Source organism: Polypterus senegalus, chromosome 7 (assembly GCF_016835505.1).
Source record: "Polypterus senegalus isolate Bchr_013 chromosome 7, ASM1683550v1, whole genome shotgun sequence".
NCBI classification, from domain to species: domain Eukaryota; kingdom Metazoa; phylum Chordata; class Cladistia; order Polypteriformes; family Polypteridae; genus Polypterus; species Polypterus senegalus.
In genome coordinates this window covers 29,622,617-29,639,760 of record NC_053160.1, presented here as the reverse complement: position 1 = coordinate 29,639,760, position 17,144 = coordinate 29,622,617, and the positions used below count along the sequence as shown (strand labels likewise).

Genomic DNA, 17,144 nt, shown 5'->3' with positions numbered 1-17,144 from the left:
AATATGAGTGTAAGATTTAAATGAGACTTTGTTGTTGCTTTTGCAGACTAACCCCGCATACTTGGCAAAACTAATCTTCCAGATGCCCCAGAATAAGTCAACTAAATTTATGGACACTGTAGTTTTTACTTTGTACAATTATGCTTCAAACCAAAGAGAGGAATACCTTCTTCTAAAACTCTTCAAAACTGCATTGGAAGAGGAAATAAAGTAAGTAAACAATAAGACAAATAATAATTTTTGTATTGTGGGTCTTAGTTCTTTAGAAAATCTTACCTGTCACAAGTGTTGGGTTACCCCCACCCCCCCTCATAACTGGCACTTTACTATCTATTCAGCTAGCAGTAGCTCAAGTGAAATTAGTTTTTTGTTACCAGACCTTTTAGGGAGGTCTCTGGTGCTCTTGCTGCAAATTCAAGTGAACTTTGGTTGCAATGGAGTACTGTACACTGTGATATATTCTTTGCCATGTCTTTTGGAGATTTATAGGGAATGTATCAATTTCTGAATAGACACATTAAAAAAAGCAGAAACTTAACACATAGTCATGGGGGAATTTGAGAACCACTGATTTAATCCTTTTGTTACTAATTAGTACAAATAGGAACAACGGTTTAAATAATGGAATGGACTAAATAAGGGAGATATAGGGATAGTTCAGGGCAAATAATAGTGTATTGGATTACTGGATCTTAAATAAGAAACAGAGTAAGGAATGACTAATTGCTAATGTCATCTCGAATTCAATAGGTGATTTTACGTTAGACTTGGATGAGAGGGTTGAAAATAATTAATTAAACGTGATGATTGGCTGTAAAAACCCGTTTTAGGGATAGCTGATCTTTGAAACCCCAAACAAATTGTTTTACTCAAATCTTGATTCAAGTTTAGTTAAAGGATCACTAATAGGATGGTAGATAGACAATTGGGATTAGCCAATTAGATTACTCTGAGTATAGGTGGAATGACGGCCCATAAAAAATATATATTAATATGGCTACAGTAAGTGTACCAATGCATTGATTTTCACCGTAAGGTGATAATCCCCTACCCTAAACATGACCCTGAAATAGTGGCTCCGCTTTAGCATTCAGTATCTCTTGTTCCCGAGTCTGTACTGTTTGTCAATAATTATCAATATACCAGTAACTGCATACTGCACAATAACGTGCAGTGAATACATTTGACTTATAGCTTTTATACTCTTTCTGTGTACGTTTAGCATTCATTTGCTCAGAGGTTGATGCGCTTGCTGCTTCCTATCTGCATCTTTTCGCGTTAAAACTGATTAAGTTAGTTTTTCTGTTGCAATTACTTAGTGCGTTTTTCTTAATTCTTCACTTAAGCTGGCACTTAAGTCTTCAATCCACCTCAAGAATGATTAAAGATGTGAAGAGGCAGTGGAAGTGACCACGAAGGTGGTAGGAAATGAGAACGGTGCACATACGCATGTGGCTGCCAAGAGTTGATTCTACAGGAAAATAAAATAAAAATAGAGTAATAAAAATCATGTCCCCAAAAGCGGATAGTAGATGTCGCGTAGTATATGTGTACCAAATATCAGGTCAATAGGTGAAGCAGTTTGCGAGCTACAGGTGATTTAAAGTCCTGGACAGAAATGAACAGCCTTCAGTAGCGTATTATATAAGAAGATAAATAGGATTAAGGGAGCGAACTCCACAGAAAAATGTGAATTACTTGAAAATGTTAAAAGAAAGTTAAGCCTTTAAAGCTATGTAAATATGAATATTTCTGTTTTTCTAAATATAAATGTTATACTTGTACACTTTTATAAATGCAAAAATAAGAGGAGAGAAAAGAGTAGCTAATTAAAAAATAGTTTAGAAATGATTAGACATGAATGAAAACCTGCAGCCACAGTGCTAACCCAGGATTCAACTTGAAAAACTGTAATATATGTAGAATGGTTCTTAATGCGTTTTTTGTTATTAGGGTGGGGTTAGTCACAATAGTCATAATTCCACAAGATTCTAAATATTCTGTATCACAAATTAATTTCATTGCATATTTTACTGCTTTCTTGTAAAATATAAAATGAATTATATTGCACAAGTATTTATTACAAACTGAGTTGTAAAATACTGTCTCTGCAGTTAGATTAGTACAGCAAAGAAATAAACCCTAAAGTGAGAGCTGTTTGCCTGTTTTTGTTGTAAACAGATCGAAAGTGGACCAAGTTCAAGATATTGTGACCGGAAACCCAACTGTTATAAAAATGGTGGTTAGTTTTAACCGTGGTGCTCGTGGACAAAATGCATTGAGGCAACTGCTGGCTCCAGTGGTAAAAGAGATTATTGAAGATAAGTCTTTAAGCATCAACACCAACCCAATCGATGTGTATAAGGCATGGGTGAATCAGTTGGAAACAACTACAGGTGAAGCAAGGTAAACTAAATAAATAGAAAAGCATTACGTTATTTTTACCTTCCAGAGTATCTTTATTTCTAAACTATTTATACACAACTTCATCATAGGTATCCAATTAATTGACTTAAGGAAAATATTGAAGTACTATTAAGTACAGTTTTGTAGCAGTTTAAGCAGTCTTTAATGCATCTTATCACACCTTTGCATGTAGCCACTTTTAGTAACAAAAAGGAGTGTGTTTGTGTCACTTTAAAGAGGAACATGTTTAGTCTGTGCCTATGGGCCAAACACAAGTTTGCATTTGCAGCCTTAAACCATATGTTGTTGACTCCCATTTTCCTTTCATTGTTTAAAGTCAGTGAGCATCAGACACATTCATTCTTTCTTCCTCTATTACACCAGTAGATGCTAGTTTAGACCAAGACTAAAATCTTATATGAAAGCTGGGACTGTATTGGTTTCTTAAGGACTTCTGTGACTGTTTTCTAATTTGTAGTGTTTTTGATATGGGTTGGGATTTTAAGAATAGAAACAAAAACTGTCATTGCATGTAATATGCATATATTTGGGGGAGTGGTTTATGATGACCTTTAGGTAACTAATCTTTGGGGTTATTTTTTTTATTGGAGGAATGAGTTAATTATGTGGCCTGTTTTACAAAAGATTTATTGGTAGATTAGAATGTGTTTGATATATTTGTTAATCTATAATGTAGCTGGTTGATTCTTAGCATTTATTCAGATTTTTGCTTTCCAAAGAATTTTCATTTGGTTGTTCAATGGTTGAACAGCTTCTAGAGCAGCTATATCTTTGTAGTGGCATTTCAACAGCAAAAGTTGATACTCTGAATATGGTCACGCTAGATCATTATAGCATGTATTGAAATTGAGCTGAGCTGCTAGTGTCTTATCTAACATTTTCATGTTTTCAGTTACTTTAGCATATTTTCTGGAGGATGTATTATCAATGTGAGCTCACAAGTCTCTTTCAAAGTTCTTGTGTTATACGTTATTGCCACCAGTCCTGTTTTTTATTATAAATATACTTTTTTCCTGCATTTCCTCCTAAAGCATAATTTTCTGTTTTCAGCTCTGGTTCTCACTCTTTTTGTTGGTTTTACTTGTAACAACACTCCTAGAGTATTGCGCAGGTTTAAAATTATCATTTATTTGTGATTATCATAGATATGAAAGACTTCAAATCACATGTACATTTTCACTCACACAGTACTTTGACACATACCAGTGGAGTTGTTCAGCTTTTCAAAAAGGATTGTTTGCTTAGAATTGCAGAAGATAATTTAAGGGATGCACAGTTAATCTTTCCTTACTTAATGCAGAGATTTTTAAACTCATATTCACAAATTTTAAAACGGGCACATTCAGCATATCCAAAACATAACTGTAATGCATCTACTGTATTGATCAAAACAAAACAATATATTAGATACTAAAATAGAAACAACCATATAATTTTAATCCTTTCACTTTAGAGAGAAACAGTTTTTATCCTTAAAGTAAAGGACATCTGGACAGGATCTGCCAGTTCTCAATTACAGTGCAGAACTATCTACTGCTTCTTCAGGTTCAGCAACCCCAAACTTCTCATTTCTATTTTGCTGGCATCTCCAACATACTGTACAGTATATAGGCTTTCTGAAAGTATGACTTTTTGTAGCAAACCTCCAAAAGTTGTAACATCAAAAGGGACATGAATTTTTCTGGCTTTGTTCATAAAATTTCTTTGACTGGCTGCTATTCCCTTCTAAAACAAAAAATTTTACATATTAAAATTTAAATACAAATTAAAAGAAAATTACAGTACCTTCTGACTGTTTCTAAGTGCCATATTTGCTGTTTAATGCACTTTAATTGAACCATTTGTCACTGTTTTTTACGTTATAACCACATCATGCTCTCATTGTACTTGTACATTAGAAATGAAGTGTAATATCACTTCTAATTCCTTTTGTAATTATATAATTTTGTTTGCTTAATAGTAAATTGCCTTATGATGTGACAACTGAGCAAGCTTTATCCCATGAAGAGGTACAGACCAAATTAGAAGTATCAAATCGAACCTTGCGTGGAGCCACAGATAAAATTTTAAATTCCATCATTTCATCATTGGATAACATTCCGTAAGTATCATTTATTTATGGCTTAAATTTAGCCAAAAGAAATCTTATTAGTAGCAGCAAGGATAGATGAGAGAATACTGTTGCTTACATAAATCAAAAATTCTCTTCTGGCTTTACCTTTTCTAGAATTTTATAGTTTAATGTACAAGGGGCATTCCAATGTACATGTGATCAGGGACGTTAAATAAAATGGATTTTATTATTAAATTAAAATATTTTCATATAATTATTGTCTCACACTAAGGGTTTCAGCTGTGTAATCGCTAGATGGTTCACTATTTGTAGTCTGAGACTGGACAGTGCAGTACATTAAGAATATGCTCTCATACGTCTAAGACCAGTTTGTTGTTTTCCAAGTCTACTGTAATGGCATGGAGCATTATTAATGGGCACGATGCTTCCCTGAATAGATATCTATAATCATTGTTTTGTCCCTTGGTAGTTAATTGCTGCTCAATTTATGCCAGGGGAGCAACTGTGTGTGTAGGAAATACATCCTTAATTATTAAAGTTAACACTCTCAGCCTGTGTTGGTAATATAATTTACACTGGAATCATGGACTCTGTTTTTTCACATTGTTTTTTATTGAAGAAGGAAATGTGGTTGGGTTGTTGTGTGTTCTGCATTTCCATATATCTTTAGCTGTACCACTGTTGTACTTGGGTGTCAGTTGAATGAAATGAGCCTGTCTTTCTTTTACTCCAACTCTCAGCCTTTTCATCAAAACTGTGCTTCTAAGTTTAGTACTGTTATCGGACAGATGTTTTCTGGATGGTGGCCTTCTCATAATATACTGTGCCTATGTCACTTTTGCATATGGAACCAGAATGGGATTGCTTGTTCCTTGTATATCAGTGCTGGGGAATTTAAGGCCTACAATATCCCGTTCAAAACCAGCTTAATCTTTAATATTAGGTATTCTTACTCTGTATTGTGTACAGTCATGAACATGTAATTTCACATTGTTATAATGCACATCCTGATGGGCTTTGTATGATTTGAGAATCACTATGACTGATTTGAGAAGTTTTAAGTGGAAGAGACAGGTGAAGCTAATAAAATGGTTATTATGTTGTCAAGTAGAGATGTATTGAAGTATTGGTTCATGTATTGTTGGTATTACGTTGTTACATTTTGTTATCAAAAGTAATGACTCTCTATCAAGTTACTGTATTTTTTACTTGATGCCTTTGTGGTAGCACTGCAAAGTTGTATACTGTACATAAATTCCTTTTAATACTGCATGTTTTACATGTTTGTTTTAAAGCTCATCAGGGTAAGTTTTAAAATCATTTTATTTGTTTGTTTGCATGCAGTTATGGCATGAGATACATTGCCAAAGTTCTGAAAAATTCTCTGCATGAAAAATTCCCAGATTCCACAGAGGATGAGCTTTTGAAGGTAGACATATTTGCTTTTTATCATATGCTACAAACATTTTATATGTATTTTCACCACTTCATAACTTTAAATTCATATAGCCTACCTTGAATGAATTATTTAATTCATTTAATTCCACTATATCATAAAGTATTTGTGATTTAAATTTGTAGTTGGGGTTTACTGATCATTCAGCCAGAAGTCATCCATTTGGAATTGTTGTTTTTATCTGCAGTAGTTTACTTTTAAAATAATTAGTTACAAGGATTCCTAGCAATATTAACAGTAGAACTCATGTAAAATTATAACGTCCCAATAGCAACCATTAAAATTTAGCTAGTGTTATTCTGGAGAAATTATGTGAATAGGATTTATGAGCCGCCTTAGGTTGAATGGCCTGTTCTTTTCAATATTGTTCTGTTTTATTTTCCACACAAGTATCTATACTGTGATGTTTTAATTTTGTGAATTTACTTACTATTATTTACACTTAAAAAACATTTGATAAAGCATGTTCAAATTAAATGGTTTGAATTTATTTCATATGTATATACAATATATATCTTAATGTTCATATTAAATAGTTTTTATTGCTGTCAATTACATTTGCAAAGATCTTTATTAAGAGTATGTTTTATAAAGGCTACAGTTAGGTTTAAATTATTTGCTTTACTGAACTGATTGAGAGTGATCACTGTCTTCCAGCTACAGACTTTTATATTTAATACCTTGCACAGATTGTTGGAAACTTGCTGTACTATCGTTACATGAACCCTGCCATTGTGGCACCTGATGGCTTTGATATCATTGACATGAGTGCTGGAGGACAACTGCATTCTGATCAAAGGAGAAACTTGGGCTCTGTGGCGAAAGTCCTACAGCATGCTGCTTCTAACAAGTTGTTTGAAGGAGAAAATGCACATATGACATCTATGAACAGCTACATATGCCAAACCTATCAGAAGTTCAGGTACACAATTTTCAAATGTAGTTTATTTCATTTGATTATGTTTGCCTCCTGTCATGGTATTTTTCATCAGCAGAATAAGCATTAGCTGTCATTGTGTGATTTCATATAAATATAAAAAAAAAATTATATAAATACACTAAAGCACACTTTAATTGCCAAGATATGGTTTTGAGGTAAAGGTATTTAGATTTTCAGAATTGTTTAAAATGGCTGTTTTAAATTATTCTTGTATTTATCTGCAATGTTAAAACAGACTTCCACAAAAATGCAAACAGGATGAAATAGCATGAATCACTTGATACTTAAAGTGCATCCAGAAAGTATTCAAAGCGCATCACTTTTTCCGCATTTTTTTATGTTACAGCCTTATTCCAAAATGGATTAAATTCGTTTTTTTCCTCAGAATTCTACACACAACACCATATAATGAAAACGTGACAAAAGTTTACTTGAGGTTTTTGCAAATTTATTAAAAATAAAAAAACTGAGAAATCACATGTACATAAGTATTCACAGCCTTTGCTCAATACATTGAGGCTGTAATGGCTGTCAAAGTTGCATCGACAAGTCTTTTTGAATATGATACCCCAAGCTTGGCACACCTATCCTTGGCCAGTTTCGCCCATTCCTCTTTGCAGCACCTCTCAAGCTCCATCAGGTTGGATGGGAAGTGTCGGTGCACAGCCATTTTAAGATCTCTCCAGAGATGTTCAATCGGATTCAAGTCTGGGCTCTGGCTGGGCCACTCAAGGACATTCACAGAGTCCTGAAGCCAGTCCTTTGATATCTTGGCTGAAAGATGAACCGTCACCCCAGTCTGAGGTCAAGAGCGCTCTGGAGCAGGTTTTCATCCAGGAAGTCTCTGTACATTGCTGCAGTCATCTTTCCCTTTATCCTGACTAGTCTCCCAGTTCCTGCCGCTGAAAAACATCCCCACAGCATGATGCTGCCACCACCATGCTTCACTGTAGGGATGGTATTGGCCTGGTGATGAGCGGTGCCTGGTTTCCTCCAAAATTGACGCCTGGCATTCACACAAAAGAGTTCAATCTTTGTCTCATCAGACCAGAGAATTTTGTTTCTTATGGTCTGAGACTCCTTCAGGTGCCTTTTGGCAAACTCCAGGCGGGCTGCCATGTGCCTTTTACTAAAGAGTGGCTTCTGTCTGGCTACTCTACCATACAGGCCTGATTGGTACATTGCTGCAGAGATGGTTGCCCTTCTGGAAGGTTCTCCTCTCTTCACAGAGGACCTCTGGAGCTCTGACAGAGTGACCATCGGGTTCTTGGTCGCCTCCCAGACTAAGGCCCTTCTCCCCCGATTACTCAGTTTAGATGGCCGACCAGCTCTAGGAAGAGTTCTGGTGGTTTCAAACTTCTTCCATTTACGGATGATGGAGGCCACTGTGCTCATTGGGACCTTCAAAGCAGCAGAAATGTTTCTGCAACCTTCCCCAGATTTGTGCCTCGAGACAATCCTGTCTCAGAGGTCTACAGACAATTCTTTTGACTTCATGCTTGGTTTGTGCTCTGACATGAACTGTCAGCTGTGGGACCTTATATAGACCGGTGTGTGCCTTTCCAAATCATGTCCAATCAACTGAATTTACCACAGGTGGACTCCAATTAAGCTGCAGAAACATCTCAAGGATGATCAGGGGAAACGGGATGCACCTGAGCTCAAGTTTGAGCTTCATGGCAAAGGCTGTGAATACTTATGTACATGTGCTTTCTCAATTTTTTTATTTTTAATATATTTGCAAAAATCTCAAGTAAACTTTTTTCACGTTGTCATTATGGGGTGTTGTGCGTAGAATTCTGAGGAAAAAAATGAATTTAATCAATTTTGGAATAAGGCTGTAACTTAACAAAATGTGGAAAAAGTGATGTGCTGTGAATGCTTTCCGGATGCACTGTATGTCAAGGTTAAATTAAATTTAGTATGTGCCGGAACATCATGTATTTGTTTGTCAACCAGGGTCATAGGGCCTGTAATGTCCAGTCTTTATAAAGTCTTTTACAAAGGGCTAAGCAGTAACAGGTAAAGCTAATTGTCATTCCAGTTTCCGTAGAGATGAAGTAATCTTAAAACCAAGGTGTGAAATACAGATGTTTGGAGAGATCTGTGACTTTAGCTGCAGGTGGAAGTTCACATCTCACTTTACTTATGGAGCCAAGCAGAGTTGTGTTACCGTGCAGCAGTCTATTAGCCAGCAAAAGTGACGTGAAGAAGTTGGCTGCTGTTCCGGTTCTGCGTTTGTCCAGAAACGGCTCCATAAGCTTTATGACCACGATCTCAAAGTCTTTTCTCCTGTTGGATCACTGGGATCTTTTCCTAAATAAAGAGTGGTATTGCACATGTACTTTGTCTCCAAATCTGCTGCAATCCAAAACTTTATGCCAAATTTTTAAGGCTTGGTTGAGATGTATTGCAAGAAAGGGCAACGGATCATGGTTGGAAACAGTTGCTCATCAACAGTAATATGTTGTCCTGGGTTGTAACTCAAAACACAGTTCTCAACAAAACATTGCCACATGTCCGAGATCGCAGCAAATCTGTTATTCACACATTCTGCACGGATGTCTTTGTTTTCAAAGCACAAGTGCTGCATGATGGTTTGATAGCAGTCATGGGGCATTGTATCTTTGATTTCCGGTACAACAAATAGTTTTGACCAGTCATCAACCACAGTACCAACTATGATCATTGCTGCTCTTGTGAAAAGAATGGAGAGAGGGAGAGGCAAGTTTGTTGTACCACCTGAACGTGATTTAGAGAATAAGACTGAATTAAAAAAAAAAAAAAAAAAACGCTAGCAAAACTTTACACCAGGGGCCTCATGTATAAACGGTGCGTACGCACAGAAATGTTGCATAAGAACTTTTCCACGTTCAAATCGCGATGTATAAAACCTACACTTGGTGTAAAGCCACGCACTTTTCCACGGTACCTCATGCCGTGTCGTACGCAAGTTCTCCGCTCGGTTTTGCAAACTGCCGGCACCCAGCGTCAAAGCAATGCTACTGTTCTTGTGTGGTTACTCATTATTTTCATGACGCGGCTTTATAAATACACAGAAACTAACCGCATATTGTTTATTAGTGTAATGCATATGATTGTAATTAACTTGTAACAATATAATGGTCCAGGGAACAGCCATAGTATTCCAAATGCCATAACTGCTTTAGCGTTGTTACTCTCACTTCTTCTTCTTCTTCTTCTTCTTCTTTCAGCTCCTCCCGTTAGGAGTTGCCACAGCGGATCATCTTTTCCATATTTCTCTCACTGCACCACTCGGAGTATTTATATCACTGTATCTGAGTGTGAATCACAGCAGCAGCTGATCGGAAAGAGAATTATCGGTATACGGCATTAAGCACACGCTGTCTCTGCCACGGCAAAACGTTTCAAAGCCTTTCCTGTAATGGACCTCGCGGTTCAAAACAGTTTAATCCCAAGAACTTTAAATGCAGCCAATCAAGTGCTCCTTGTAGAACTGTTTGTACTTATAAGTACAATCACCCCACTGTAAACTTGCACTATAGTTATAATATCGCACAACCTGAGCCACTACTGTATATAAAGCGCGTATTTACATATGATGACGATATCATTTTTAAGGTGAAATGCAGCAAAATATGTTTGTTAAATTATATACAGATAAAACTTTAACTTCATTTAAATAATCTATATTCTTGACTGGGAGTGTCTTTAAGGATAGAATAATTAAACATGTACTACGAAGATATTTCAATGTTCTTTAAACGTTTTGAAGAATCGGCGCTAAGCAGATGGCCGTCTATTACAGAGCTGATTGTATGGCGATCGGTTACTTGGGGAAAGAAAAGCACTGACTGCAGTGACGGCTACGCCAATATATATTGAATATAAAACAGAAAGATAAAATAACAACACAGCTAAAAACGCAGCGACAAATTTCAGCAAAAGTTAAATGCTTGTGTCATGAGCACGAGGCGGCTAGTGTCTGCAAAGGACATGGCCATCCACCGTGCATGACATTGGCGGGCTGAAGGAGCCACCGATTCTTCCTCTGCCCAGTGCTACCACAAGCTTAGAGCCGCCCCTGAGTACTGCTGCAATAAATTATTTCATCGAAGTGAAACATGTTTAATAACGTGCTTTAACTCCTATCATCATGAAAATGACATCACGTATACATCTCAGTATTTTAGTTATTCAGAGAGCTGTAATATCACAAATGTAATGGATTCTGTGTCCAGTTGGAGGAAGAGAGCCGGTTTAAGAAGCAAGTAGTGATTCACACACATAGAGCACATAGAAAATCAAATACAAAACAAAGCATTTAACGTGCTACTTTAATTACGATGTGATTTTAGAAACTGGTTAATTAAACAATTTTAAGGTGAATTTTATGATGTTCTACTTTAATGATTCTTAAATGATAATTCTGGGAGGATTTGGGGCGTCACATAATGCGCATGCGCGAGCGTTAGTTTTCACGCTGATCGGGATTTATGTAGCGGAAGAATGTGGAAGTTGGAGTACGCATAGATTCCTGCATCTGGATTTTTCTGTGCGTAAGCACATTTTGGCTTTTGTGCTTACGCCATGTTATAGTGCGAGTTCTACGCACGGCATTATACATGAGGCCCCAGGTGTTACAGATTCAAATCAAATGTATGATTTTAGTATATAATAGTAATAATAACAGCTCACTACTCAGAACAGTTAATGAAGATAGGAGCCAGGATCGAACCTGCAATCTCTTGATTACAAGACAGCAGTTCTTACCTCTGCACCAGGCAAACGGACGCTTCTGTTTTGTGTTGATTGATATTTGGGCTTCAGTTTTTACATTTTGACAGTAGCATGTAAATTATTTATTTATTTATTTTTTTGGTTATATTCTTGAATAAAAGCACACTTGTTATACCTTTTGTAAAAGTGTTTGATATTTGGACTTAAGAAGTCTTCACACATTATATGTCAGCATTTTATCATTATTACAATTTCAGATACCTCACTCCCAGGTGGAGACTTCAGTTCTGAGAATTTTGCGTCTGACTTCAGCTGCCTCGGTGGGTGGTGGGCAAAGCAGGCTGCTTGCTGCTTGTGCTGATTTGACACATTTGCAAAACAGACACTGATAAATAATTTAAGATGGCCTGGCATTGCAAATATTCTCATTGGCTTCAGGGATTCTAGTGTTAAATGAAGAGTGCTGTTTTTTAGATACAGTATGTGCAGTAGAGTTGGAATCAGATATAACAGTTCTTTTCTAGTAATGTGCACCATGTCAAAATTTAATTACAAAACTTCTATTCTAGAAGACTGTTTAAATACTTAACCATAAAACATCACATATTTAAGCTGGAGCAGTGGTAAGTTACTTCATGAGTGAACAGGTGAACCATTTAAGTATTGGCAGAGATGCTCAGATGACTTGTGAAGTAGGAGAATATGTTTGGGTGCAGCAGGGGAAATGTAGAAAGAAGACTGAACATACTGTAAGAAAATGTACTTGTTTTTAAAGTTTTTTTCTTGTTAAAGTAGTAAATTATTTACTAATGTTAGAATCTTTTCTACATTTGTGGAGATTTACTGGAGGAGTTGTTTTTTTGTTTTTTTTTTTAAATTACGTTTCTATGTGATGATGTGTCATGTATTTTTGTACTGTATACTTCTGAAACCAATTAAAATTCCTGTAAGTGCATTTTGGGAGGAAGTGAAAGCTCAGTGGTCAATGCCTTAGGTCCCATACTTCAAGGCTAGGCTGCCATTTGGAATATGCAAGTTTGTAAGATGAATGGGCGTAGTGTTTAAATTTAACTAAACTTTTACAGGTAATTGATTGATTGATTGAAAATGAATCATGTAAATAAAATTATATATTCTGTATATATCTCTGTGCCAATATATACATTATGTAATATGTGTTTGAGTCTGCATATATGTGTATGTATATATATTAGTGCTGGCAATTAAAATCGCAATTAATCGCATGATTAATCACAACAATCATATGTGCAAAATTCAGTAATGTACTCAAAAGTAGTGTACTGCATGTATTTGGTTTGCAAACACTTTAAACAAATAAGGTGCTTTTTAATAGCAGTATTCCCTTAACATAGTAGTAATTAAAGTATTTCTTGTAAATCTCAACTTTAAACATTAATCAATTCAGATATAAAACCAAAACTATTTGCCACTGCCAGGGTATTGATGTTTTATCTAATTTGTTATAGAAAAACAAGTTACCCTTAGAGTCCAGAGCCATGATCACAACATTATATCAGGCACCTTGCAAGCAACAGCAAGTTAACATTTCTAAATCTGTTTTCTTTTTTTTTTTTTGAACAGATACCAACAGAAACATTTTCTTTTATCAGGGAGCAACATAAACCGTCTATGTTCAGTAGCAACTCTTTGAGCGCTAATATTTTTTCCAAACAACTCCGGTTTTCTGAAAAGTGACAAAGCAATGGTTTCACACACAAAAAGTCTGTTGCTTCCTGTTGTGCCTGCTGTCAGCGCCTGTTTGCAATTTACAGCAGCAGTGGCTGCGCCAAGGGCGGCTCGACATCCAGCAGGAATGCATGGTGGGCTGGCTGACTGCCTGACTGTCTTTGTGAGACAGGTGAGCGGGGGTGGTAGTTGCAGTGAGACGTAATATGGCTTGTACCTCCTGTCATTGTGTCTGTCCTCCCAGGCAAACGTTGCCATAGGTGCATCAGCTACACAAACGTGTTCAGCACCACAATCAGTTGGGGGACCGATCAGCTGATGCCGGTACTTCACTTTTGTTTTCGATCTACATCTCCAGATCACTTGCATCAAAGTCGAGTTTGATTCAGCGATAATACGAAACAAAAGTCCTCCACGGATTATTTTGCTTTGAGCATTCACTTTGGTATCTCTCCACATGCCATTTTAAAACTGTTTGCTCTTCACTACTCATGCACATGCAGGGAATCGAGGTCAAATCAAAAAAGCTAACTTTCCTTCTAGCAAAAGCGTATTGAAAAAGCACTGTAACAAAAAGATCAGTGATCTTTATCGATCGGTAGCGAGACTAAAGCTTTGAAAATAATTACAAAAATTGCATCAACGCGCAATTAAAAAATGTAATAAAATAAAATATATAATTAAATATATAGTATGTACAGTACATGTATGCATATATGTGGTTGCATCAGTTAGTTATATTGTCAATTTAATATCGGATTAGCTTTGTTCACTCTCTCACAGCCAAAAAGTATTACAAAGTTAGTTACTCTCTCCCAATAACCTAATAATGAAAATACTTAATGTTGTGTTTTTGTTTTGTTCCTATTAAGAAACTTTTTCCAGCTAGCTTGTGATGTACCTGAACCCGAAGAGAAATTCAATGTTGATGAATATTCTGACATAGTAACCCTAAGCAAACCTGTCATTTATATTTCCATTGAAGAAATAATCAATACACATTCGGTAAGAGAAGCATAATATTTAAAATATGTAGTGCTTTTTTTGAAATATAATGTGATGATAGTTTTTTAGATTGTGAATATCCTGATTCTGTGTTGTATAATACTGTGACAGCCTATTTATTGTGTAACGTGTTTGGCAAGTGTAAACTTTTACTTTTAGATGCTTCTTTTAAAAATATATAATCTATGTGAGTTGTTTTATGGTATACTGTATAAAAATAGAGAAACCTGTGTTTAATGACTGTGTTTAACTGGTCATACACCAGTTCAGTACTAAACGTATCTGGAAGCCATTGTACAGATTAAAAAACAAGATTTAACTGGTTATACTTCCTAGTTTTAGTAATGATTCTTGCAGCAGCATTTTGAATTGCCTGAAAACTGCAAATAAAACATTGTCAACAGATATACTATTGTGGTAGTCGGCCTCACCAGAAAAGAATGTGTAAATATTTTTTAATATGGTCCAAATTTAGGTATTATCTAAATTTCTAATTAAGAAAAGTTTCAGACAGTGTTGCAGTGTTTGAAAAGTGACTGGTCATTGTTGTTCCCCGTTTCATATCTCTGTATATATAAAATCCAACATCTGTATGTCTTGTCTGCTTTTCATGAGAGAACTACTTAATGGATTTAGATCAGGTTTTTTTGCATAATTTGCTTGAACATTCCGGTTGATTTTGCAACTTCTCTCATTGCGCTAAGTATCATAGGAGCGATTTATAAACACATATTGGAGACAAAGGCATGACATCAGGTGTAGGGAGCCAGGCAGGGCCGTCCTCACTCACGCGCCAGCCTCCATTCGAGTTGGTCTACCTTCCACGACGTGTTGAAGTGTACTTTGCCTCCGCTTAACTAACGATACCTGTTTTACTACTACGTGGGCGGAGCAGTAGGGAACAGCTAGTCTAACATAAGTACTATTAACACATTTCCATATATACTGATAAAAGATTTAATAAATATAAGCTTTTAACAGAATAGAATGGTCAGCTCTTAAATTTAACAATGTAATATTTGTACCATTATCTCCATCAGAAAATTTTAAATGGTCATTTACTGCACTGCAATTTGCGTACAGCTATCAAAATTCAAACTGGAACTTCCTAAGTAAATTGTTGTGTAAGGTAACACTGAATACTTTTTCAAATACTTTATAAAGGCAAGAACAATTTGAAGTGAATGTATAATCATTAAAGATATAAAGGTATACCCCTTTTTCCCCCTCCTCCGCAACAGCTTGATAGCTGACACTTTTTGTAACACATTAGCAACTGTGCAGTTCAGTAATGCTGTATTGATAATGTTAATATTCCATATTACCAGAAAAGTTTGATTTTTTTTAAGATTAAAATATCTTTAAAATGAGTTTCTTGAAAAATCTTTAGCTTTATAGGGGCAACCCTACAACACATAAGATTGCTTAACCTGCCATGGGCCCTGTCTTTAAATTTAAATTCTTTCAGCCATATCATTAGATGGTATTCAAGGAAAGCAGCTTTCACCAACTTTAAGCAATTTATTTTATGAAATTATTTTTCTTAGATTTGCGTTAAACTGTTTTATCTGCCCTCCTCATGGATTACGTCATCTGTAATTGTAGAATGCAAGTTAAGTACAGTCTATCACCTCTCGGTGGTGCACTGCAGTTCACAAAAGTTATGTAACATAATCCTTTTGAAACACAATTTAATTTCTTTTATACTAATGTGCATTGAAAGATGCACATTACCTGCATTGTGAGGGAGCGTCAATTTTGGCACTACAACCATTTGGCTCGATTCCCTGAGAGTGATCCGGCCTGCTGGATCCTCATTGTTGAGGATAACACCTGGCTGCGACAGGTAGATGGATATTTCCAGAGTGTGGACTGGACTGCGTGTCTGCCTGTGGCATTCCCAGAGGGGTTTTGTTGTGAGGTGGGTGTGGCAATGTGCTGGACCAGTGCATGCTCCCAAACCTAACCTTCATTGTATTATATCAGTTCTAGGCTGCATATCTAAAATCTACAAGTATGCTTACAGCACTTTTTGTGCCTCAATTTTCACAGTGGTAGCATTTAATACACTACTGCCAGCTGAAATAAAGGAATAGCATTTTTGTCAAACAGGAATACTATCTTTTTGAGATTTTGATATAAGTGACAAAAGCTGGACATTTGTTTGATTGAAACTGACACTTCCCTTGGGGGGCAAAACTTTATTTAAATAATTAGCATATTAGTTAACCAAACATGATACGTTTCGGGAAAGTGTACATATTTGGAAACTTTTGATTGCTTTAATTTACCCAAATAACTTGAAACAGATTGTCATACTTTGCATGGATTTACAAGCTTTTTTTCCCCATGCATTTAGTTTTTTAATGTGTGAGAATTATGTGAATTCAGTAGTTAAAATATTCCTTTTTTAACCATAATAATGCACTACTATTTTATTATATGTCATATATATAAATCTTTTTTATTTTTTTCAATCCAACATACAAACAAAAAGACAAAACATTGGTAAAAAGACCATGTCCATATACAGTGGGTACGGAAAGTATTCAGACCCCCTTCAATTTTTCACTCTTTGTTATATTGCAGCCATTTGCTAAAATCATTTAAATTAATTTTTTCCCTCATTAATGTACACACAGCACCCCATATTGACAGACAAAAAAAAGATTTTTTGAAATTGTTGCAGATTTATTAAAAAAGAAAAACTGAAATATCACATGGTCCAAAGTATTCAGACCCTTTGCTCAGTATTTAGTAGAAGCACCCTTTTGAGCTAATACAGCCATGAGTCTTCTTGGGAAAGATGCAAC

At 35.8% G+C, this 17,144-nt stretch overlaps 1 protein-coding gene across 3 annotated transcripts in view; it reads left to right on the top strand.

Moving 5' to 3' along the window:
- The window catches only part of iqgap2 (IQ motif containing GTPase activating protein 2), a 225,485-nt gene that overhangs the window by 171,318 nt on the left and 37,023 nt on the right, over window positions 1-17,144 (top strand). For all 3 annotated transcript variants that reach the window (XM_039758410.1, XM_039758409.1, XM_039758411.1), the window contains 6 exons: window positions 47-210; window positions 2,182-2,406; window positions 4,388-4,528; window positions 5,846-5,930; window positions 6,647-6,879; window positions 14,199-14,331. In XM_039758410.1, the coding sequence (XP_039614344.1) occupies window positions 47-210; window positions 2,182-2,406; window positions 4,388-4,528; window positions 5,846-5,930; window positions 6,647-6,879; window positions 14,199-14,331 (981 nt within the window). The remainder of the gene's footprint in view (window positions 1-46; window positions 211-2,181; window positions 2,407-4,387; window positions 4,529-5,845; window positions 5,931-6,646; window positions 6,880-14,198; window positions 14,332-17,144) is intronic.